The 25,809-nt window shown below is 42.8% G+C and overlaps 1 protein-coding gene across 1 annotated transcript in view; it reads left to right on the forward strand.

Annotated features, from left to right (window-relative positions):
• Positions 1-21,031, forward strand: part of CMTM4 (CKLF like MARVEL transmembrane domain containing 4) — a 29,159-nt gene extending 8,128 nt beyond the window's left edge. Inside the window, exons 2-4 of the mRNA XM_066194973.1 lie at positions 10,273-10,449; positions 19,694-19,792; positions 20,686-21,031. Of these exons, the coding sequence (XP_066051070.1) occupies positions 10,273-10,449; positions 19,694-19,792; positions 20,686-20,859 (450 nt within the window). The 3' untranslated portion in view covers positions 20,860-21,031. The remainder of the gene's footprint in view (positions 1-10,272; positions 10,450-19,693; positions 19,793-20,685) is intronic.
• Positions 21,032-25,809: the final 4,778 nt, after the last annotated feature.

Here is a 25,809-nt window from a genome sequence, read left to right on the forward strand (position 1 = left end):
CTCAAAACAGGTCCGGCAGTTTTCTTCCAAATTATTTTATGAATTGACTACAACTATTTCCATATTAGGAATTTTCTGTACTTTCGTACATTTTTGAACTGAAACGCTTGTGGCAAGAAAGCAACGAGCATGGTTGTGAATGCTGAAGTTCTCCAAGTCTTTAACAATCTGTAGTAACTTCTGTCTCAGGAAATTATTTTCATGCTAGAAACTGATGCTGTCTCTTGAATGTTGTGAATAGATTAATGAGCTGTTTGATCGCACCCTCTTCTAAAAGAAACTAATTGTTGCACTTGAAGCTTAGAAACTTTTTATCTAATGTGGACGAAACTTTTTGTTGAACGTAGCGGTGTTTAAAGCTGAGATGCCGGCGTCGTTCGTGCGGTTGTTGGGTTGCTCCGGGGCCAGAGGCGCGGCTCGGTGCGCAGCCCCGGGCTCCGTGTGCTCACCGCCTTTTCCCGGCTGCTGCAGCCTGGCCCACGGCTGCTCTCCGCTCCAAAAAAATCCCGGGATCTGCAGTTAGGCAATGGCATCTGGGGGCTCGGCTGTTTTGGTGGAGTTACTCCTGCATCCCTCGTGTCAGCCGGGCCGAGCGGCGTTCCCCAGCGCAGCTGGCAGTGCTCCGCACGGCCTGGCCACATCTCCCGGTTTAATGTTCTCTTTCGCCAGCATGTCTGGGCTCTTTTTGCCTTTTAAGGCATGGCATCTAAGGGTTACAGCCCTGGGAGCGTTGGGATTGCAAGGACATTTTGCACCATTTCCTTTAAACAAAAAACAAACCCCCCAAAATTTCAATGGATTCCGTCGGACTGCTTTAAATTCTTCGCTGTTTTCTCATTAAAATTCTTTTCTTGTTTTAGTATTTGTGGGATGTTTGATGTTTACTCGTAATTGGGATTAAATGGGGTTTTAAAGGATACAGACTGATTCTGATAGTGATAAAAGAGAACTTTCTCTTTTTAAAATAGCCAAACAGGCTAGTAAAACTAGAGGCTGTGCAGACCAAGTATTTGACAAAATTTATGATTACGCCTTTTACTTCTTAAAACTAATAAATTACTTAATTTATGTTTGTTACCAGATTTCCAGTACTGTGTTTTAATATTGTTTTGACTAGCCAGGTTTCCAGCGCAGGCTAGCCTGTGAACACGGATGGGAACACGAAGCCAGTTCAGAAGTGTTGATTTTTCTCTCTTTTAAAAGCTGAATAGAGAATTCTCATAAATGAAGCAATGGGGGGGTTTTTGTATTTTATTTAAAAACCATGCAAGTGTGATCTCAGTAATGTGCTGTATTCCAGCAGTGTGTGTCTGAACCCCAAGACAAGAGCAGGGCAGTTATATCTGCCCATTCTGTTTAAATAACAAGGACACGATAAGCTCTGCGTTCTTACAGCTTGACTTAATGGGAATTGCCAGGAAGTGGAGAGGACACTTCACCCTTGCTGGGAGGTTGGGGGGGGGAAAGGTGCTGGGAGGTGCCTCCTGAGCATCCCAGACAGGTGTTACTGACAGCTCCTGAATGCTGGTACAAAACTGGTGACTGCTGACTTCAGTGACACTAACTATTGAATTAGTCTGTAAGACTGACAGGATTTGGCAGTGATTTTTAAGGAAGGTTTTATTTCCCTGCTTTGGTGCCTGAATGTGAGGCTTGCAAACATTCAGGTTACTGAGTGAGGCTTGCTAACAGAGCAGTTCAATTGGATTTATTCTCCATTTTGTTACCTGTAGCCAGATTTTACTCTGTGTTACTATTGTGGTAAAGCCTGCCATGAGTAGGGCTATAGCAGCAAATGGGGCTACTGGGAAAGTATTTTATTCTCCCTTCTGCCCCCACTACTTGCAGCTGGCAGTGGCTGAGGAAGATGCAGATGACTCAATGCATACAAAATTACATTCAGCGTGGCACCGAAGAAATGCATGATGGTTTCTTTGACCTGTTTTTGCCTGTCTTGTTGAAGAACATGAGATGCAAATGCTGGTCAGATTGTGATAAAATTGGACTTGAAAAAAACCTAGCGGGGTAGTCCTGCTGTTTAAGAATTCCCACTCAGTGTTGTGTGAGTGCTTTAATTATGGTTTTTATCAGCACCCTGGAGCCCTGTTCTGAGGTCTGGCCGCACTGCAGCGGTTTGTGTGCAGAGCTCCCTGGGCTGGTGGCCTGTCCCTCCCTGCTCCTCTGCGGCAGGCAGGGGGACACTGAGGCTTCTTGAGAGGATTGTAGTGCCTGACCTTGGTGAGCTGCAGCTGCCTTGAGGAACCTGCCCTGTCTGGCACCAGGGAGCATCGTTACCAGACCAGCTTGTCCTGCGTGGGAATTAGAGATGGCTGTATAAACTCTGCTTGCAGACACTACCAGAATGAGCAGAAGACAATGAATGGGAAAATTATGCCTCAAGTGTCAGGATATGGTGAAAAAGGAGTGAAGGACCATCTACCTCCCTTAGTTTTTCTCTTTGATGACACTCACTGTAGCCATTGGCACAATTGATGTACCGTGGAAACAAAATAAACCTTTCCAGTTATGAGTTGTTCACTTCACTGGATTATTTAGGAATGAAGTGATTAATGGAGAATATGAATGGGGAAGTTAGAAATGTGAGACTCTGTGTTGGGATTTTGTTCATTATTGTCTTGAAGGACCTGTTGCTTATGAAAATATTTTGATTTGTGTTACACAAGGGTTGTAGTTTCTGGGGACTGGAGGCACAGGTTCCTGTGGAGAGGAATTGGTGGGAGAAACCAGTTACGTTTTGCATGTTTTGTTTGCCTTTGTTTAAAGCATGGCTCTCTGTATGGTTTTCAAATGAACCTTCCTGTAGGGTGGGGTTGCTAAAAAGCTGTTGATGGGCTTTTTTTTATGGGACCGGTGGCACACTACATTCATTTTTGTCCAGTCTGGAAGGTTTGTTTGAATCTCATTCAGATTTCAGAGGGGAAATGTCATGCGCCTAAAACAAAAACCGCTTTGCAACGTGCCTTGGCTTCAGAGGCTGTTCAGTGGTTCTTTTGGTCATCTGCTTGTTGGTTAAAACCTAAATTAAATCTAAATCAGACTTTTAAAGGGGGGGGGGGGTTCATTGTCATTTTTGTTTTCATAGGAAGAACTGTATTTATTTTATCTGCCAAAACCTACTATGTGTTTAATGGTACTTGAGCTGGAATTGGTTTTGCATTTATCTAGCAGATAAGAATGTTTGTTGTATAAGTGTGTCGAAGCAATAACAAAACTCTACAAATGCAGTTAGCAGGAAATAAGTCACCACATCATGTCTATAGCTTTTTTTTGTTCTAGATTCCATGGTTAGGGTCACTTTAAAAATGGATGTGTTTCTGTTTTAGCCAGTTGAGAATTTCTTCTGTTCAGTGTAGTTCAGTTCATTTTTTTTTTTTTGTAGAATAAGCATTAGTTTTGATGTCATAAGTGTTTCAAAACAATTATCATTCTGTTGTTGATTTTGAGTGTTGATTACCCTCACTCTAAAATATGACCCTTTCTCCTAATACACCATCAAAATGTTTCAGGCCCCAGCAGTATGTTCTGTATTTAGAATTGGTCTTTTGCCTAAATTGAGAAGGGGAAGTCAGCAGTAGCTGAATCTTAGGGTTAGAGAAAACTGCTGGAAGTGGAGAAAGATCAGCTGATTTAGTAAAGGTTCCACGGTATTTAATGCACTGAAGTTTTGCCACATTACAGCCAAAAGTGAACTAAGAAATAATGAAAACTTTGCAGCTCCATGTGAAACACTGGAGGTGCAGTGATGTTGTGAAGCTCATATTTTCTGCTTTTGTTTCTACTTTCGCCACCAAGACCAGATCAGAGGTGAATTGGGAGGCCTGGTTGAATTTCTCTGCGTTTGTTTGATTGTATTTGTGCCATTAAAGCACAATTTAGTTTATTTGGGTGCTGAATCACTGGTGGTGCTTGAGCTTCCCACTCTGCTAAGTGTTGTTTTCCTAAACTTTCTGTCTTACAGGAAAAGTTTAATGCTCCTTTGTGATTTAAAGCCCTTGAAGCCTCTTACCAGAGTTAATAACACTTTTCATGGAGTCTTGAGGATGCAGACCAGGAGCAGGCGGGAAATCAGTCATTTTTTGCTTAGGGTAAAAGATGTTTTCCTGCTGGAGAAGCAGGACTGTGTTTGAGCCATATGATCCCAGATATTCATATCTGTGCCAGCTGTTTCAGATGTGGGAAATGCATGTGCTTTGCAAGGAATGAGACCCACTTCATTTCATGCATGAAGTTGGGACTGCTGGGCCAAGTAAATGAGAACAATAAATCTAGATTTTAATTCAAGAAAGTTCAATGTCTTCAGATACTTTAAGCGGTGTAAAAGCAATATGTTCTTCCCTATTTTGTGCCTGTGTATTCTGCTGTACCGTTAATTTAAACAATCTGGATGTAAAAATGTCTTGCTAGTGTGACATTCTTACTAAAATTCTGTGGGTATTTTTCAGGCAGAAAAAATGCTGACCATTTTGTGGTTTTTTGGAAATCATGCGTAATTATGTCATTTAACCACACAGTAAGACTTTCTGTGGTAATGTTTTAGATAAACAGGAAAACTCATTTTTTACTTTGTTTTCATTGCAGAACTTTTTTTTTTTACATATATATTTTTAGTGCAAAGTTCTTTGATTATTTTCCTCAAAAATATAACACAACATATTCTGACAGGAAAAATACACCATTAGCAACCTCCTAAAAGTTCTTTTTCAGCGTTGGTACCTGTCACAGCACGTTTTCTCCATTTTGGGGAAATACAGTGTTTTATGTCTGATGTGCCTGTGTTGCCAAGATGGTGATGTAAATATGAGCCATTTACATAGCCCAGAGGCAGATGATTTCTTCATTAAGGGCCCTTCTCCAGGGGAATTTGCAGGAAAGTTGAGATGGATGCACTGATGGTAGGAGGCTGATGTGGCTGACTCCAAGGACGCTGGATCCCGGAGCGGAGGCTCTCTCAGGAGTTCCGTGGCCCCAGTTTGTGGTGGCTCCGTGGAGCTGCTCTGGGGGCTCAGGGCTGTTCCGTGCAGGAATTCCCTCGGCAGTGCTGCACACCCTGGGCAGTAACACTGGCCGGTTTATTCAGCTTGCCAGTTTCCTCGGAGCTAAAAGCACAAAATGGCATAATTGGGAAGCACATCTCACATTTAATCCTCTGCTTGGGGCTTTTTCCTCCTGCCTGTGAGATGTGGTGGTGGGAAGTGGAGGATGAAGGGCAGGGAATGCTCTGTCACGGCCCTGGAGCTGCATTGCACACACTGGCAGAGCCAGACCTTTCCTCAGCTTGCCCTGAGCACTCCTTGTTCCTTCTGAGCCTGCTTTGTTGACCAGATTCTTACAGGAGAAAGGCGTTACTGCGGGTAGCCTGGGGTACCTCTGCATGCACCTGAGCATTCGGAATTAGCAGATGTTTCCATTTTAATGCAATATTCGCTGTACTTACTTTAAGAAGAGTGGAAGTAGAAAAGAAACCAAAAGCAACTGCTAAAAAAGAGAAAGATTAGTAGTGAAAGAAGGCTATACAAATTTTAGGGTGTTGGAGGAATTCGAGTGGAATAGAAAACTCTCGAAAGTACTCGGTGCAGAGAAAAACAGATGAAGAAGTTTGTTTTGTCTATCAGAGAAAACTTTCTCTCTTGCCTGGGCTGGAGAAAGCTGTCGCTGTGTTATTTGTAGGGGAGAGCCGTAATTCATGTAAGAGGAGATTTCCACCACATTCAACTTCTCAGTTTTCCTTGGTAAACCAGCCCTGAAACTTTTGCTTGTGGAACGACTCGTCAAATCTCATCACCCTAAACTATGGAAAGAGGTGTGATTTGAATGTGGGGGCTGCCTCCTGTGTTGGACAGATGTCATGGTGTATTTTGTTGGCCAAGACCTGTGCTCTGATACGATGTTGTTCCCCTGGTTTTCTGGGTTTTTTAAGCTTGTCTTGGGGCTGCAGTTGTGGGAGGCAGAAGATGGATCCTGGTTTTTGAGTGTTCCAAAGCTAGGACTGAGCTTTAGCAGCTGAGGAGTTGGGTCTTTTCTCTGTAGCTTTGTGTCTCAGTCAGCTGGAGCAGTGCAGACCTGGATGGAGCAGTGCAGACCTGGATGGAGCAGTGCAGACCTGGGTGGAGCAGTGCAGACCTGGGTGGAGCAGTGCAGACCTGGATGGAGCAGTGCAGACCTGGGTGGAGCAGTGCAGACCTGGATGGAGCAGTGCAGACCTGGGTGGAGCAGTGCAGACCTGGATGGAGCAGTGCAGACCTGGATGGAGCAGTGCAGACCTGGATGGAGCAGTGCAGACCTGGGTGGAGCAGTGCAGACCTGGATGGAGCAGTGCAGACCTGGATGGAGCAGTGCAGACCTGGATGGAGCAGTGCAGACCTGGGTGGAGCAGTGCAGACCTGGATGGAGCAGTGCAGACCTGGGTGGAGCAGTGCAGACCTGGGTGGAGCAGTGCAGACCTGGATGGAGCAGTGCAGACCTGGATGGAGCAGTGCAGACCTGGGTGGAGCAGTGCAGACCTGGATGGAGCAGTGCAGACCTGGGTGGAGCAGTGCAGACCTGGGTGGAAGCTTCCCAGGAGGGCTGGAGGGACTTGATCCTTGTTTCCTCTTCCCAGGAGAGTGTGTGTAGTCAACGTGGAAAGGCAAGGCAGCAGTTTTATCTGGGATGTGAGCTGTGGCAGGGGGAAGAGCCAAGGAAGCTCTGGAGAAGGGCCTTTGCTGCAGTGGGGCACGCACTCTGCTCATGGCCGTGCCAGCCAAGCGTGATCTGTGACAATTCCCCGCCTCATTTCTGTACTCTGTCTCCTAAGTTATTTATTTCATACATTAAAAAACACCAAGATAATGAACGCTAACACAGGATTGGAGTTTTTTAATGAACCCTATCACTGGGTGAGCCGTGGCCTTTGAGAAGCAGCTTTGGTTCATGTGGCAGCATTTACACAACACTTTTAAGCTCTCTGAATAAGTCATGGGGCTGTGGAATCAACCCCGTGTATTTCTCTTTCATTTCATGCGTTCTGAGTAGTTTGCTTTTTTATTGAAAACAAAGTTGGATTCCTCTCTGATGAATGGCCAAAGGAAGATACTAAGTATGTTTTATAGAAGCTTCATATAACTTGTAACTACAAGTTGGAATGATGTTTCTGGAGAGTTTATAAATGTGTAGGAGGACAAGATTATCCTGATGTTTTAAAGAGAATGTATTTTGTATTGAGGACTGAGATTTCTACTGTGATTAGGAAAGGGGAAGTTTCTGTAGGAGGACAGCTTTTTTCTGATGTAGTGATTAATGTGGATTTCATTTTTTGTCATGGCTGTGCTGTGAGGCAGGAGTGGCAGGTAGCAGGAGGGTATTATCTTGTAGCACTGGCAGCATGGACAGTCTGAGAGGGAGGACATATATTTTTATTGCAAGAAAGATAGTAACAAATTTAGTTGTAATCTTATTTGAAGTACCAAAGAGTTAGAAATAAATTGTGTATGGGAGGATTGTCTTTCCCTCCATCAGACAGGGATGCAATTGAGGTTTTCTCTCAGCCTCCCTGATGAATTCATCAGTAGACTTGGGCTGCCACGCCCCAGGCCACTGCACTGCTGCTGCATGTCCTGAACTGATGGCACATCTTTACTTCCATTTGAAATGCTTAAGGTTAAGTCAGGCCTAAGTATACACAGCTAATGCTTTTTTCTTCTAAGGGTGTGTCTCAGGTAAATGTATTTTATTGTTTCTTTAGAGATAAAATGAAATCTAAATGTGGAGTTGCTCTGGAGTTTATTAATTCTGGTCTTGGGAATATGTAAATAACACAGGATTATTTGAGTTCGTTGCTCCAAGTGCCTCTTCAGTGCATAATTAATTTCCAGTGCTGTTGCAGGAAACTCTTTGGTCTCTTTTGAGCTTTGCCAGCCAAAGTGGGTGTGTTGGCCTTGAAGAAGCAATGCTGCCTGGTGTGGAGAAGAGTCACTGTAAGAGTTTATCAGCAAGACACCAGAGTTGTTGCCCAGCACAGCAACTGATGTGCCAGAGATTTCGGTTCCTTGAGCCTAATGTTGGTGGCACAATTCAGAGTTGTCCATGTTTTGAGAAAATTAACCTAATATTTGGAGCTTGTAGTACTTCTAGAAAATATTGCAGAACCATATCTTTTAAAAGAAAAAAAAAATTACAAGTGTCATAATATATTAAAATAGTGGCAAGAAAAATAGAAACTTTATTATATTGGAAAATCCAGAAGTAGAAATTCTACTGACTAACATTTAGCATTAATATGTGATGTTGATCCTTCTTGAAAGAGCAAAGATTGGTTTTTCAAGCCTTTTTTTTTTTTAAATTGCGTTGTCATCTTCAGTTTTGAGGCTTGTGTTTACAGAGAACATGAACTTCATCACATGCTAATACTTTAAAATGAGGCTGTGTCTGGTCAGTAATTTTTTGGTATGTGTGTCATTGCTGAAAACATACTTTGATTCTGCTTTGATTCTGAATATTCCATTTCACGCATGATCTTTCTTTCTAAAGCTCTTCAGTGTAAAAGATAAAACCTGAAGTGTTTCATCACTGGGGATCTATTGCAAATTTATTTGATATGAATTGGCCTGCTCTGTTAGCTGACAAAAATTAGTGTAACATCTGCTCTCTTTAATGAACATGTGCTAAGTGAAGTGTGAGAAGTTTTCCAACCAAGTGTGAGGTTTTTCATTAAAGCAGTCTTGCTGAGTTTTAATCTGGTTTTAAATTGACATTTTCTGTTGTGTTCTGATGTACGTGGCAAATGAACACGAGCGATATTGTCCTTTTCTTAGAACTACTGCTCGTGTTAGTGGCAAAAATTCTTTCTTGGTGACTTCTTTCAGAATCCTTTTTCTTCATTTTGCAAGTTTCATTGTGGGAGGCAAAGACAAACCAAAGGATGAAGCACAAAAAGTGCTTGAAGGAAGTTTATCTGCAAAACATTGAAATTGGCAAAGAAGGATTTAGCAGAAATTGGTTTTTATCCTGGCTTCTGTCAGTCTTTTAAACTTACATTTGTGCAAAACATTCAGATTCTTGAATATTTGGCTCAGAGGAAAGTATCTCCCTTAGTTCCTCATCCTCAGATTGAAGTGCTTACTGCAGCCTCAGTAGAATTTTGTGGCACAGCAAGAAGAGAATTCTTTCTAAAAAATGTCAGTGGGTGGATGGGGGTGGTTGTCCTGAAAACCAAAGCAAAACACTCTTAAGGCCTTCCTTGCTTGTCCTGGAAAATGCGAAAACCCCAGCAAAACCACAAAATCCCCCAAGCCATCCATGCAGCTGCCTCTCTGGTGTCACTTGTGTCTGAGGAGGGATCGGTGGTGGGCAGATGTGGTGTGAGCTGTGTGCCCCTGAGGTGTCAGGGTGTCCCCTGCCACCCCTGCGATGGCACCTGTCCCTGCTGGCTGCTACTGGGCTCTGGGGGGGGGGAATATTTTAATTTTGTCCATTGGGCAGACTTTGTTTTCAAGTACAACGAGTGTCAGGGTTTTGTCCTAAATGGTGAATTCAGCTCTTGTTGAATTCAGAATGCACACGTGTTAACTCTTCTAAAAAACCCTCTGAATTTAGTGTGACCTATCATTATCCCAGTTCCATGTTTGTGTTTGCAGCACCAGGGGATTTTCCGTCATCTCTTAGCTGCTTGTTTTATTGTGCTGTAAGGGAATGATAAAATATGTTTTTATATGAAATACAATGTACTGATGATGATAAATGTGAAAAAGGCGGGCATTTTTGGAAACTGATAGAAATCCTATCTACTCTATTTTAAATTGATTTCGATCTCAATTGGTAAAGAATTTAAGTAATAATCTTTATTGAAATGTCTTTCACAACCACACAACATTAATACTCTGTATTTGTGCTTGAGGTTAACAATGCATTCCATCTTCTAGTTTTGGAATAGTGTATCATGAGTGAAAAATGAAATAAAATGTTTGAGGTGCTGTTTGCATGTTAAGCCTGTAGCCTGCAGGAGTTTCATGCGTTTTGGGGTGTCTTGGTCATTTTGATGTTAGAGTCCTTGTAATGTTGCTCAAGTGTTCTTTGTTGAACGGGACAAATCCAGAAAACCTTACATTACTTTGCTTTTGTTTTTGCTCCCTAGACAGTGCCCTGTTGTAAACTAAAATCACACATTCCTCAGTGTAAACCGATCATGTTCCCAATGGAAATTTCAGGAATACTTGTGGCTACTTTCAAAATGTGGAAATCTATTTATTTTTTTTTTCCTCTTGTTTTTCTTCCCAGCTTTTGGCACTGACGGCGTTCATCTGCATAGAGACCATCATGGAATGCTCCCCTTGTGAGGGCCTTTATTTCTTTGAGTTTGTCAGCTGCAGTGCACTGGTGGTTACTGGAGCTCTCCTGCTTCTGTTCAGTCTGAACCTTCACACAAGAATACCCCAGATCAACTGGAATCTTACTGTAAGTTCCTTTGAATTCTCACTCTGTTAAAAATAGCTGCAAATCTGGTTTAAGTTGGGTCTTTGGGCTTTGCTTTCTCCTGCTGTTTAATATTGTGTGTGAGTGTTCTTTACGCTGAGTAAAGTATACATTTTACTTATATTTATTTTGTATGCTAACAGCAGAATGAGCTGTGAAATGTAGCAAGATTAAACTACACTAAATAGAACTAAAATTGTGTGCTGTGGTGGATTGTCTTTGGGAGGACAAACTTCCTGCTAATGCCAGCAATTACGCTTTGTGGATGAAGTGGATAAAAATGCAGCCTGTAGTTATTTAACTTTGACAGATGCTGTATTTACAGCAGCCTGTTGTTCTCTCTTAACCTGAGGGGTTTTTATATTAGGACAGATTTGCTACATATATTTTCTTACATCGACTAATACAATCATTGGGCAGTAGTGTAGAAAATTAAGTGCTTTCTGTGAAAATTGGGTGTTTTGTATTTCCTACACACCTAGCTATTAAACATCGACTGGCAATGCTTAATGTGTTCTCAGAGACAAGGAGTTTGAGGGAGAGAACTGCTGGCGGTGCACATTCCTTTTGTACAAGTCTCTATTTTCATGCTGTATTCTGAGTTAAACTTGCAGACTGGGTTGCATAAACACAGGTCACAAAATCAACTCAGTCACTCTGACATGTTAAGTCATTCTTAGTAAAAGATCTGTCAGCTTCGAGGACATTTATACCAACTTCTTTGGACAGTACAGATGCAGTTGTGCCAGTGTTCTGTTTCTGTAATTTTGCAAGTCCTGTCGGCGTCCCAGAGGTTTTTGGGCTTTAGTGTGATTTTTTTTTTTTAATTAAAACATAATTTATTAATGTTGCAGTTTGCTTAGTTTTCCAGCCTAAATGACTTGTTTAAATGAAATAGAGACTGGAATGTGGAATTAGATGATCCTTTCTACCCTGGGACTGCATAGTTAATTGATGAACTCCTTCTAGGAGTGCTTGATAGATAGATGAGGTGTTCTGCAAGCTGTGGGTGAACTGCCCAGAAATTATCCCTTTGTGGTGGCATCAATTGTGTCTGCATAGCACCTGTTAGGACATATTCTGGGGAAGGGGGAGTTTAAAAATCCAATCAGTTGTGCTTTGGGGTTTTTTTGTTTAGTTTTATAAAGGTATTTTGATTTTTGAGCACTGGTCATGCTCTGCACCTGCTGCCTAAACAGCATTGGAGCAGCACAACCAGGTTGGAGATCAGGCAAAGGGCACATGGAATACACTGCAGTGCTTTGCTTTAGTTCATATTGCCAGATCCAGAGGCAGGAGGAATTTGCCATGATCTCCCAAGCCTCATTCTGAAGATAAAATGCTTCTCCCTTCCTTATACCAGAGTTCTTCAGAAGTGAGAAGGGAATTGGCACCTTGTGTCTTCCATGAACTGATGAGACCATCCTTCTTCCTGGTGTTTCTCAGATTTCTGCAATCTGATTATATTTGATTTTTATTTATGATTATTTGATTTTTAACAGACAGTTGGGACTGTTCCTCTGACAGGAGTGAGGGAAGTACCTTCATTATTCAGAGTGCTTGGGACCATTCTGTGATTCTACAGCTGTTTTTGCTCCTGCAAGTACAGGGTATGAGATCAAAGGCTGCTGATAAAACACCTGTGGGATATTACTTTGGCCAAGTTAGTAGGAAATTTAAGAATGTAGGGTTCTGGCTGATTTTTTTTTTCTTTTGCTTATTTTGGCATTTTATTCTTTACAATTTAAATGTACATTCATACGTTATCCGCCTCTTTCAATATCTGTTACTTCCCTGTGTTTTGATGGTGGTTTTTATACTTTTGCAGCCCCTGTATATGACACAATTACTACAGGAGTTGCTTTCTGAACAACAGTCTTTCACATCCTGTGTGTTTGAGGAGGAAGTCACTCCTACTTATGTATAAATATATCAAGATACATGCTTTTAAAAACATGTATGACTTTATAATGCATATATCCCTTATGGAAAGTCTCAAGTATTGCTTTTAGAAGCTGTGTGAGAAGAAGAGGCTGTTGCAGTGCTTGAAGAAATTTAATCGACTTAAATTCAGGAAGAAATCTTTCTTGAAAAGTAGCACTTCTTCCTAGGAACCGTTGAAAACATTTGCTTTCAAAAGATCCTGTGCATTGGAAAGTACCTGGCCATCAACTGCTATTGTCCAACACAGGATTGTTTCCTTTAAAAGCTTTTTTTAAATCAGAATTCTTTCCAATGTGTTGTGTATATTGGCAGATGTCCCCTCTCCCTGGCTGGAATATAAATGTGGATCAGTATAGACTAGGATCTAACAGATATGCAAAATTACTAAATTATTTTTAAATATCTATTTTTAGCCGTTTGGGGAAAAGATATTTGTTTTGATCCTAATTAGAGACTTGCCAGTCATTTTCATATTTTCCTGAGGTAAACATGCAAGAAACAGGGAACTGGTGAGGGCAGAAAAGAGCCTTGTCTGGGTGTGCTGGAGAGAGGCTGGTTTGTTCCAGCAAGATGAAAGAACAGTCCCTTGTCTGTGTTGTGCAGCACTATCAATATTATGCAAAAATGCAAAAGCTGGGGAACCTGTCAGTGGAAATTTCCATTTCCTTTATGCCTCACAGCTCAAAGGGAACCCATTCTGCAGGGAGACAGGAGTGGCCCAGGGGAATGGGGAGCTCAGCAGCTCCTGCTCCACCAGGAGCCTGGGCACGTTTGTTTCAGAGAGAGCTAATGAATTTTGCTATGGTTTTGTCTTTGCCTAAATTATCCTTTTTTCTAGAATTCATGATTTACCTTCTCATGTGATGTGCAGGGAGAGCTGAAGGTTTGGTATCCAAGGGGTGAGTGTGAGCTGGCCTTGTAGGAGCAGGGCTGGGCAGGAAAGATGCCGGAGTCCTGGGGCTGTGGTGTGGCTGGGATCCTGCACTGGGATCTGCTGCATGAGAGGTGTGGTGTGACTGGGATCCTCTCTCCTGCTCAGGGAGACACCTCAGTGGTGCCAAGGAGCTGGGAACGCTGGAATTTGGCAATGTCTCTTTGGGTGGGAGTTTGTGTGACAGGGACACCTGATTGTCTGAGTACCAATGTAAATCATTGCGTGATCAGCCGGCAGAATGAACTGTTCGAGTGTAGGAAAAAAAGAATCTTCCAAGACATTTTGACCATTGATATTTTTTGTTCTAAATTATTTTCCTTAAGCACTCACTGGAGTTATGGTAATATATTTTGGAGAGTCCAGTTCTGACTGCAGAGCTTTTCGGCGTAGAGTAGCTCAGAAGTGCGGCACAGAACTGAGCACAGCACAAAATCAGAGTTCCACCGGGCTGGACTCAGTCCCAGGGGGCAAACAGGGGCCCAGGTGTGTGTGTTAGAACACACAGACCAGCTGGGGAGTTCTGTGCTGCCTGAACATTGATTTCATCATCTCTGCAGGGTTGGGTTTTTTTCATTGTTGCAGCAGTGGAAATTTGTGTGCAAAGCAACTGACACTTGAAGGAGTTGGCAGAAAATTTCTTGTGGTGCCCCAATGACAAACTGTCCTGTGCCAGCCTTGCCTCTGCAGAGTGTAATTACAAAGCTGTAGCTCAAAGCCTTCACAGGGCAATCTTGATTTTTACTTCTACTTTTAGTGTATTTTTCCCCCTTCTGTTTTGAACACACATCTTGCTTTCCTTAGCTGCTGAATGAAAAATTGAATCAGTCATCCTTGACGTTTGTTTACTGCTCCCAAAATAGCAGTACCTATTAAGGATGAAAATGAACGCTTTATAAATTTAAACACATTTGTTAGAATTAATTTCCTCTGACCTCTTCATGGACTGTTCTCATTTGGTGCATGGTGTAAATGTGACTCTGTAATAAATGCAGTCTAAAGTATTAAATACAATAAATATCATGTATTTTGGTAGTTATTGCAGGTATGGTCTCTCGGTGTCTTGCTTTGTGACAGTAACTGTCTGAAATTTATGTTCATGCATTCTTCCATTGGGGAAGCAGTGCTTATGTGTATCTTGTGTTTACCTAGGTAACTCTAAATATATGAGGGGAAAAAAAGATGGCAATTAATGCTCAAATGATTATTTTGGTTCTTTCTACCTAGCACTTCTTTTTGCTTGATGAACCATGTTTTCATTTTTAATTGTAGTGCAAAGTACTCAGTGTTTAATAATAGAACGATTCTGGGAGTTTGACCAGAGGTGCTTGGTTTAGAGGACTGTTTGTAACCTTCAACTCGGTAACTTCATATAGAAGCAAGGAAAGATGTTCCCAAACCTGCAAATAAAGTACTGGTTGGAGGAAAAATTAAGGTCATTGTACAAAAACAAGCAAACAAACAAAAAAACCCCAAACCACACTCTCCCCCCTTCTCCGACAAACAAACCAGCAAACCCAAACAAACTAATAGGAAGTGTTACTTTGAGCTCTGTCTCCTCTGGAAGATAAATCAGACACCAGCAGGCCACTGACTTCCGTCACCTTTTGTAGCAAAGTCAGGCTGTTGAAATGTGCAGGCTTTTCTTCCAGAGTACATTAGTTTAGCCACTCTAATCTCCATCTAGATGTAAACTTCGGGATTTCAGAAAGCAAATGACAAGAGCAGCCCCCAGTTTAAATGTCCTATCTCTGTTTACACGAGTGTCAGCTGCAATAGGGCACTGGCTGCCTTTTAAAGAGTACCTGGTCACTTGTGCAGGGTGATGTACAGGGTAAAAAGGCAGGGCAGGAATTTAGATTGAATAAAAGCTTGTGTGAAGTTGTGGGGAGCTGTGGATAAAGACATGTGGATGGTACTGAAGGCTGTGAGTGTCAGAGGCAGCTCCTGGTGATGTCCCAACCTGAAAGGCTGAGCAGCAGCCTGGAACATTTCCGGAGTGACTTGGTGGCAGTTGCCAGTCTGTTAACAGAGCTCTCATTTGTAGCACCAGTTCAGCTTTTCCATCCTCATTAATCCAGGAGCTATACCTGCCTGGACACTTAAAAACAAGAGTGTGGGATGGTCACAGAATCATGGAATGGGGCTTCCCACCTTCACAGCAGAATCAGCAGAACAAAAGCTGATTTGCCCTCTTCTGGCACAAAAATATTTATCTTGGCATAAGCCCATCTTCATCCACGAGTTACAACATCTCCTCTGCCATGTCCTCCCCCTGAGTGGGACAGAGAGCAAATCCATGGCCTTGGATGTTCTCTTTGGACTGACAGGACCACTGGGGACTAAACAGAATGACCTGCAAATAAGCTCGCAAGTGACCAGAAGTCATCTGTTCATTTGGAATCATTTTGGAAAGGAGAAAGGGAGCAGCAGCAGCCTGGAGCGAGTTTGATTCAGCTCAAAGATTTGATTCTGTTATGGATGGCAGCTCTGTACAGTATTTTATGGCACCGCATACTGTCTCATGAGGTTGCTGTAATTTCAGCAGAAATTCTTCTACCTCTGTGATGTGGTTTTACTTTGTCTATAAATATAATAGCAAGAACTTCAGCTCCATCATGGCCAGATTTGAAGCAGCTCATCTTTTTTCAATTAGTTTATTCTTCTTATTGTCACGATTATTCATTTTCTCTTACGTGGAAAAAACTTGCAGTATTTTAGGGAGTGTCCTCTGCTTTTTGCTGTAGTTTGTTTTCTTTTATTTCTCCTCTTACTTCACCCAAAACTATTGGGGTTTTTTTTGCTTTTCTTATCTTTCCGCTCTAAGTAGTAGCTCCCACATTTTGCATTAAGAACCTCCACTGCTCTGTGCATCTCTGATGTTACCATTACGTGTGTGTATGGCAGTGTTAGTGCTGTCATTGCTCCTTAAGCTCCAAACAGTCTGCTCTGGGGGTATAAAATCATTTTCATTTTAGCTTTTTCAAAACCCAGCCTTATCATATGAATGTGAATCAGTTGTTAATTGCATTAGAAAGGTTTGACCTAAACAGGGAAAACAGAGTTGCAGAGATGAATAAATTGCAGCCTCAAGATAGAATCACTTCTTTAGATTTAAGTTGTTGAATTCTCCGTATGGAATTCAATATTCTTTGTAAAAAGCAAACTAGAATAAAATGCCAATGATGATGACAAGTTTCTGATGTACTCATATCAAAGTACATTAGAAAAGGCATTGGCAGTTTAATTTCAGCAGGATTTTGTATTTTGCAGCCTGAAAGAAGCCTTCAGGTTCATTTGTAGCATGGTGATAAATGTGTCACGTCGTGGGCAGGCCTGGCCCTCTTGCTTACACTGTGCTCCTTTGGGAAGGTCCCCAAGGTGACAGATTCTAAATGTCAGAGGTCAGCAGGATTGGTTAATTAATGAGTACATCTGGCCCCACAAATCATAAACCATCACGTGCCAGCCATGTAGTCTTTAAGTATGGTACTAAGGAAATACAAAATGTGCATGTCTGAAAAAGCATAACCTAGATTATAAGAAGTGAAAGGATAGAATATGAAATGCATCTGTGGCTGCTTGTTCTGATGGTTCGGTCTCCTATAATTATTTAGCTTCATCTTGAATATGACATCTGCCTTAACTTGGCAGCTGATGATTTTGTTTTGCTGTTAATTTTGTTGGCTTTCTGATGTTAAGCTTTTAAAACAACCAGTATTTTTAATTGTTTGAACACTGGAGTCTTCATGTACACAGCTCCATCTTTTTAATATTCAAAGCCCTTTAGGTTCTTTTGATTCATACTGTGAGAAATTTTCTTCTCCTTTCAATAACTTCTGTGGCTCTTCTCTGTACCCTGTCCAATTTTTCCACATTCTTTTAAAAGCGTGGATACTGGAACAGGACGCAGCATTCCACTGTCCCTTGCAAAGGTAAGATTACCACCTGTCGTGTCCATATGTCCAAAGGAGTGCAAAAGTGATTTTTCTCCCTCTTTCTGGTCGTGGCAGCACCTCTTGAGATGCTTGCCTACAGTGATTGCTAAGTTCTTCTGAATTACTTCTTCTAGGATTTTGTCTCTGTTCTGCAAGTCTTTCCTGTACATACCAGATGTACTCTGGTAGTAAAATACACAACTTGACCTTGAGTTGACTTAATTGATGTATTTTTAATTATCCAAGGGCTGCCTCAATATCGTCAATATTTAGCTTCCCCATTCCTGGTGACACACATATATTTACATAGTGACTTGGTGGAAGTGTTGAAGCTGGATGTGTTGCAGATATAGTTAGACTTCCCCTCTAGTGGGAAAAAGGTTTGTGCAGGTGAGAACCACAGCTTGTGTTGGCAACTGCAGGAGCAGTTAGAGCTGTAAACTCAGAGCTGCAGAGGAGCATGCCTGGAGAAACTGTGTAATGCCATTTATTTTCTAATACCTCTATTTATATAAAGTTTAAACTTTATCTCTGCAAAGCAAAAGTTATATAATCAAAACTGCAAAAGCTAGGTAATAGAACTTGGATTTGTTTGGTGTCCCAAGTGCCAGGTAGCATCTATCTCAGTGAGCTTGAGCAGGAATTTAAAAACATCTCTGTATGCAGGCAGGTGAAAAATAGGTAGGAGTTTGTGAGACCCACAGTTTGCTTTTGTTTCTTTACTGTTTGATTAGGGTTTGGGTCTGACTGGGCTCGTGACATCTGGACATGAGAGTGGAAGTGGCCATGAGCCATGGCAGCCTCTCCGAGTCCTTGGGAAAGCCCCTGTTTGGGATGAGGATCAGGCCACGGTGATGCCTCATGCAGTCTGGACACTCAGTTTTGATAAGCAGCTGTTGCTGAGTCAGTACCCTCAAAATAGATTGTTTTCTGTGAACAACACAGTGCCAGAACCTTCCATTTGTGCAGTTACTTTCCGCAGCGTTCTGTAATCGTGGCTGGGAAAAGAGATGTTTTGGGGCTGACTGGATGGCACTGTTCCCTTCAAAGTCCTTGTGCTGTGTAACTGGAACATAGTTGTAGCATTCCTACCCTGCAGAGTAAGTTTAGAGTTGTATCTTAAGTCTTCTAAGCCTGACTTCTCGTTGCACTTCACAAGATGCACTCTGGGGAAAAAATAAAGTAAAATATTTTTTTTAAAAAAATGGAAAAAGTGAAGGAGCTGTAACAGGAAGTGAGCTTGCCTTGCATGTGGGAGAAGAGAGTCAAGTAGAACAAATTGTCCTTGAATTCTAATTATTGTGATTGCTTTTATATGCTGGGAGTTGCCATGTTCACTGTGGTTTTGTTTTCTGTGGGTTTTTTGGGTTTTTTTCTTTATCTCAAGCCTGTAAGTTGCACAGCAATCTTGAAGGCAGGTTTTCTTTCCCTCCCCTCTGTCTATGGTAGTATTCACTTCTCCCTGATTCGATGTTTGTGCTGAATTGTCCTTTCTTGGTCCCTCCACCCTGACCTCATCTGTTTATTCGTGGTGGTTTTGTGGTTTGGGAATGGTGTTCCCCAGTTTAGTGGGAACATGCAGACAGTGCGGTGTCCATAGAGGTCAGATGTGAAAGCTGTCCTGCTGGCACACTGAACACCTTGTCCTGCATGAATCTAGACTTGGTTTCTTCTATTATTTACACCCTTGAATATTTTCTCCCTCAAGTCTGATCAGTTAGTCTTGTATTGATGTAATTATTTTGGTGCAAATACCTGCCATTCAGAATTCTCCCTTTGGTTCCAGTGACGTGTTAATGACCCTGTTGGAGGTGAGGCAGGGCAGCATCACCATCTGAACACCAGTGACATGTGCAGGCAGGAGTTGTGTGTAGCAAGTTGGTTTTTTTGCTCAGAGCAAAGCCGTTTTCCCTGAGCGTGTTGCCGTGTGTATGTTCTAAAATGTCTGCTTGAAAACATCCATTTAGTGCAATAAATAGGTAAAAATCTCTGTTCTTACACTGCTGGCAGCTGTTACTCACAGGAGTGGCACAGGACATGCAGTTTTGTTCAATGCAGGCCTCAAGGAATGGGTAGGAAAGCTCCTGGCTGGTGTGTGGGCAGGGCAGGAGCTCTGCTGGGCTGTGAGGAGCAGGGGTTCAGAAGTTCAGCCAGCCTGGCTGCTTCAGCACCAGCTGAGGTGGAGCAGGCTGAGCCCGTCCCTGTGCTGACAGAGCTGATGTTCCAGGGCTGCAGGGTGCTCTGGGTGCTGTGGGACTGCAGCTCACACTCCTGCTGGTCCTGTGAGACACCTGGGCAGCTGCAGAGGAACTGGCAAAGGGTTGCTGCACTTCTTGTTCCAACCTTCTGTGTCATCACTTCTGAGAAAGCAAACGATCATCATTTAGTAATGACACTGAATTTATTTTTTTAGGATCTGGTCAACACTGGACTCAGCACTTTCTTCTTTTTCATTGCCTCTGTAGTACTGGCTGCTTTAAACCATAAAACTGGAGCAGAAATTGCTGCTGTGGTAAGAATTTAAACTTGTTTCTATCTAACGCTTATCTTGTATTAAAATTAACGTTTACTCATTGATTGAATACACCCGTTGCCTTTGCCATCACAATTTACTTCTACTTTCACAAATTGCTGTGAGACAGTTCTTATTTTAAGAGTGTTAACAGCCTTGGAGCTTTGTCTGAAGGCTTGAGGCAAGAAGAGCAGAAAAATGACTTGCAGAGAACACTTCATGATTGAACTTGCCTTTCTCTTTGGTGCCTTACATGATCCTGCTCTATGTTGAAAGCCTGTGGAAAAGACAGAGCCAGAGAATCAGAATTGAAGCTGCTTACATATAACCTGTAGAGTTCTTCCTCAGTACAGATGATTTTTTGTTCTGTGGAGTGAGTGTAGTAGCACTTCAGGGTTTTAAATCTACAACAGTCAGTTCAAACAAATTAATTTTGTGTGTGAGTTGGCGACCACTTTTTATTTTCATTTTTATTTTCTTTTTAACCTAGTTTTAAAAATCACATGAGTTCTGCAGAAGCATTAACAAAAATCTCCAAAGCAGCTGCTTCTCCAGGCCGATGCTCTGGACTTGTCACTTTTTGTGTGCACCCTGAGGAATAAATGAGCTTTTGGATGAAGAGCTGGTTTCTTTACAAGAGCGTCTTCCACTGGGGCTGCACTGCAGGATTTAATTGTCTTGTTGGTGGTTAGACAGCTCTGTTTTCTGGGATCATTGATCTTAGCCACTTTTGCAGATTCTCTAGTTCATTGAGAAGAAAAGCATAATTTCCCAGGCCACGATGATTTGTCAGTGCAAATGTAGGAAACTGAACTTCTGAGGACTTTGCTGTGAAACTACTTTTCTTCTTGTTTTCAAAACTTGTCTGTGACAACTGTTTGTGCTCCTGGTAGGTGTTTGGTTTCCTGGCAATGGCAGTGTATGCTGTGAACACGTTTTTAGCAGTTCAGAAGTGGCGGATGAGCAGCAGGCAGCAGAGCAGCCGGCAGAGCAGCGACTACATCCGCGCCCGGACAGAGTCCAGGGAGGTGGTGCATCGCCCCGAGATCCAGCGCCTGGACGCGTGAGAGCCACCCTCAGATGGACTGAAAGGGAAAAAAGCACTCAGCTCCCTCATGGAATAAGGGGTTTTCTTTATTTAAGGAGGAGAAGGAGGATCCGAGGGTGGCGGGGGATGCCCAGCCCTGCTCGTGTGCAGAGATGCGTTGAGCCAGAAGCTGCTGTCATGGAGGCAGAAAATGTTGGTCCTTCGAAAGGAAGATCCCCTCAAGACCTCCACATATACATGTGCATATATTATATAGCTCATATAATATGTAATATATGTCTGTTCTGAAGTATGTCGTTGTTTTGGACTAACTGCACAGCAGTTTCCTTCCCTCTAAGAAGATCCGGTGTTCCTTCACCTGCCCCAGAGACAGAACAGCCCTGCCCTGGCTGGTGAGGGAGGAGGGACATCCCCGAGAGCAGATGGAGCCCAGGACGTGCCAAGGAGCCAGGGGCACTCAGCAATAACTCAGCCATGGCCGTGCCAGGCAGCGGGGCCTGTCCATCCCAGACTGTCTGTCTGTCCTCCCGCTCCCTCTGCACACCTGCCTGCCTGCTGGAGACCCATTCCACGTGTTCCCAGGGGTGCAGCCTGCTGGGAAATGGCCACGGGCCACTCGAGACTGGCCTGAGCCTGGGGTGGTTCCTGCTGGCCACAGGGATGCACTGAGTGTGAGCAGGTGGTTGTCTGCTCCTGTTGGTGGGACACATTCCAGTTTTCATTCCAAAGTGGGAAAATAAATATGTCTAGGAGATGGGGTGGAGAAAAGGGGCTTGGGGGGCACAGTAGAGAATGAAGGGGTTGTCATCCTATAGGCTTACATTCCAGCCATGGCTTCCTTTTTCTTTTCTTTTCTTCTTTTTTTTTTTTTTTTTTAAGGTTTAACATTTCCAAAAGTTTTTGCTGGAACTTGCTTTCCCTTTAAGCTCAGGGTAAGCAAGAACTAGCAAAAATCTATGTGCTTTTGAAGTGTTCCTAGGGTTGCATTGTTGTGATTCATGTAAGGTAAATACTTCTTTTTGGAAGGGTGGTTGTTCAAAAATTAAACCTAAATTGGTAGTAGGTAAACCTGATTTTTATTTTAACTGGGTGATTCTGCAGATTTATTCTCCTTACATTTCTTTGGAAAATGAATTTAGCAAATTGGAAAATAATTTGATTGTATTGATTTGTTTAGAAATAGTTTTACTTAGCTGAAGGGTTTTTTTATTTTCTTTGTACTTCCAGTGAATGAATTACATTTTCTCTACTTGCTCAGAACTCAAATTCAACAGTAATTGGCTAGACAATGTCACAATATTATTAGGAAGACATCTCTTGATATTTTTCTGTTTCTTTGGTGTTTTTATCTCTGTAGTGCATTATTTGGCATTTGTGTGCCTGTGTGAAGACCGTGGGTGTGGGAGGAGATCTCTAGAGCTGGACTCCTTTGTGGTGTGAGGAAAATGAAAATCTGTGCAATTGGTGGAACTGTTTGCCATGTATGCCTGAGTTTCTGTGTCCTGCTGGAGCTGCACTGCTCAGGGTGAGTGCAGCACCTGGAGCCTTAAGAACAGTGGGCAGTGTAGTGTGGGTAAGTTATTTAACCATGAAAACCAAGCCACACCAAACAGGAGATCAGGAGAAGTGCCTGGGCTTTTCTAATACTAGAGGGAGCTGGGATAGTCCAAGTGTGAGCCTAATGCTGCAATATTCAAATTGAGCAGCAGAGGATTATTTTGGTGAGTGAAAAAAAGGTGACAAAGGTGACGCCTTTTCATTTTCAGTGTATTGACCACCTCTACAGTGCATTTCACCTTAGTGGCTAAGATGGAGATTAAAATTCAGAGTTACTGATGAGGTTAAGAAAACTTTGCATTTTCTTAGTGATTGAAGGTTTACCAGTTCCTACAGTAACATTTTATTGTGCTTTATTGGATGTAATGCCAAAGGGAACACCGGTTTAAAAGAAGATTGAACCAATTCTTGCTGTTGGGTTAGAACAGAGACATTCCACAGAGGGCTGTCTCACCTGGGTGCATTCCCTGAGCAGTTCCATGACCAGGGTGGTAAGAAATAACAATTTGTTATTGCCAGAACTGCTGTGACAGCCCTGCTGTTTGCAAGCACTTCCCAGGACTGGCAGAGTTTGCAATGTCAATTATTAAAAGACTTTTTAAAAGTAGCACAAGCATACCCAGTCTGGCATTGTAAACTGCCATCAAAGCAGTTTGTTTAAAGATTGTAAAAAACCCCAGGCAAACACAAACCAGACAAACCCAAAAAACCCCCAAACATCCCACACCAAAATCAAGCCAAACCCACCTACTGAAATGTAAAATACAGTTCTCCAGAAGATCCGTGCTTTTAGAGTGGAGCTGCCATCTGAAATCAGGGAACAGGATGGTGTCACACAGAGATTTTGTCAGGAGAGTGTTCTGTCCCTGGCCAGGGCTGAAGAAGCATTCCCAAATCCTCTCCTGTGCTCCCTGAGCTCACTGTGACTGGGGCAGAGCTCTGGGAGCTCTTGTGCCTCTCTGGCTTTATGAATTTGGTACCTTTCAAACCCCTGCACCTTTCCTGGCTTAGAGAAACTCGGGGTTTTTTCTGGAGTGAGGTCCCAGCCCCCGCTGAGCTGCAGTGACAGGAGCGGAGTGGGGCAGTCACACCTGCAGTGGGATCCTTGGGCAGTGGTGCTGGAATGACCCTGGGGCTGCTGCAGGAGGGGTGAGTTTCCTTCAGCTGGCAATGCCAGGATTTATTACTCACATCATGCCCTAAGCCCAGCACAGCTCTCAGGGTGGAATCCAAAAGAGAACAGTCATTTTAAAAACACTATCTGATTCACTTTGTGAAACAAAAGCAAATGTAAATGTGTAATTTCCTTATTTTTGGGACCAAAGATGATTTTAGTATTGTACAGTATATACTTTCTAAAAAATCTTAAGCACTTACTGCTCTGCAGAGACATTATTTACTATTTGGATTATATAGAAGGGACATAAAGTAGCTGTGAGAGACTACATTTGAACTATTAAGATCATTTGATGTGTACATGGTTCGTTTCCCCTGAGTTAATTTTACACAGTGTATTGTAGAGGTGCTTCTAAAAGACTGTTATCTAAACTGCAGTCACACAAAAAACCCTTAAAGAAGAAAAGAGGGTGGAAAGTTTAATTTTTTTTTAAACTTGCTTAGAAAAGTGACATTAAATTGCTTCTCTCAGCCAGTTATTCTTGATTGTAATTGCTAGTGCATAGGAGTAATTTCTTTTAGTCCTTAAAGGTGCTGTTTAGCTCCATAAAGGGTCTCAAACCCCAAATTAAAGCAAACAGTTGAAGTTGGTAGGAACAGGATGCTTGAAACAATAATGGTTTGGATGAGTCCCCTTTGGTCAAAGCGAGCCCTTAGACCTGGAATCTTTGTGTATTTCTGGGTGTAGAAGTGACTAAATTCTGCAGCCTGTGCACAGACATGGGAATCTGTGGCTGGAGCAGCAGCATGGGATCTGTTTCTCAGTGCTGGCAGAGTCTGCCTCTCCCTGCTCAGGTTTGTCAGCCTCAGCTGAGGTTTGGGCCACGTCCTTGTGCTGTGCAAACGGCCCCAGCAGGAGCTCCTGAAGCCACAGAGGAACTCACTTATGTGTCTGAGTAAAGCCAATTCCTTCTTCCTCTCCACCTTTTCCTTTCATTTGGAATATTCGTGCCTCATGGATCAAATGCTTTAATATTTAATTCTTGCTGAGCTTTGTTTGTTGGGCTGGGTAGTGTCTGCTGCAGTGCCAGGAAGATCAGAATCCCTTGATTTCAGCGGTGGTGCTCTTCCCTTTCCTGCTGGCTTAGGAGGCTGGGCTGGGTGTTCTTTCCCGTGGGGCTGTGGAAAGCTGGTGCTGGTGTGAGATTCCTGGTAGGAGCCACGAGTGATCTCCCTGTGCCTTCTGAGAGACAGGCCCTGGCTCCAGAGATCTGAGATCTGTGCTGCTCACTGCATTCAGGAGCACAGCATCAGCAAAGACCTGTGCCTTGGCAGCAGCTCCTCATAATCCTTTCAGTTATAAGGTGTCTTTTCCATGGGATTTCGGTAAAGGAGCAGCGTGTGTTGCTCCTTTTTAGGCTTTGTCACGTGTTGTGACAAACCCTTCCTAGTGTCTGTTTGTCACTGTCTCATGGCACGCTCTGGCTCTGGCGTTGTTTCAGCTCTCTGCATTTCATTGCTGCTTCCAGAAAGAGGAGGGGAAGGTTCCCAGCCTTCCCTAAGGCAGTAGTTTATTTTCCCCCCCTGTGAATTGAAGTCCCGTGTGCTGACTGTCCCTCCCAGCAGGGCCGGGTCAGTGGTTCCTGCAGTGCTGTGGACACAGCAGCAGAGTGGATCTGCTGCAGGCTGCACTGGACTGTTCTGGGTCAGTTACCACCAGCTTTTCAGGAGCTTTAAGGTCCCTAAATGAATTTGGTATTTGTCACCTCTCTGCTGTTTCGGGGGTGTGCAGGCACTGCAAATGCTTACCTAATCTGTGGCTTTATTAATGCAATCCTTTCTTCCTCCCTCTTCCTTAGGCCTCTTTCTGTATCTGTTCTTTTCTTGTCTCATGTCAGCTTTGTAATCATTTCTGCTTTTTTCTTTTTTTTTTTTTTTCATGAGGGAGAAAAAAAAACCTCACCAAAAATCTAAAATAAGCAAGAATAACAGTTCCAGGACATAATTAAAAAATGAAACCAAAAATAATAGCATTTCATGTAGTGTAGGAAATAATATCCTCTCTCCTACTCAGCTGGGATACTGACCAGCTTTGTCCATAGAGGAGCATTAAGAACAGTTCCTGTCCTGAAAGCTCTGGAGCCAAAAACCTTCAGCAGGCATTCAGGATAATGAAGAGGCACAGTCTGATAAGGAACTGGAGATGTGAGAAGCTTGACAAACCAGGGCTTCCAAAGTGAGGCATGAACAGTGGCCACAGCAGCCGTGGTGATCTCAGGGGGGCTGGGAAGGGCTG

Source organism: Chamaea fasciata, unplaced genomic scaffold, assembly GCF_029207755.1.
Source record: "Chamaea fasciata isolate MVZ Bird 193981 ecotype frontalis unplaced genomic scaffold, bChaFas1.0.hap1 SCAF_12, whole genome shotgun sequence".
NCBI classification, from domain to species: domain Eukaryota; kingdom Metazoa; phylum Chordata; class Aves; order Passeriformes; family Sylviidae; genus Chamaea; species Chamaea fasciata.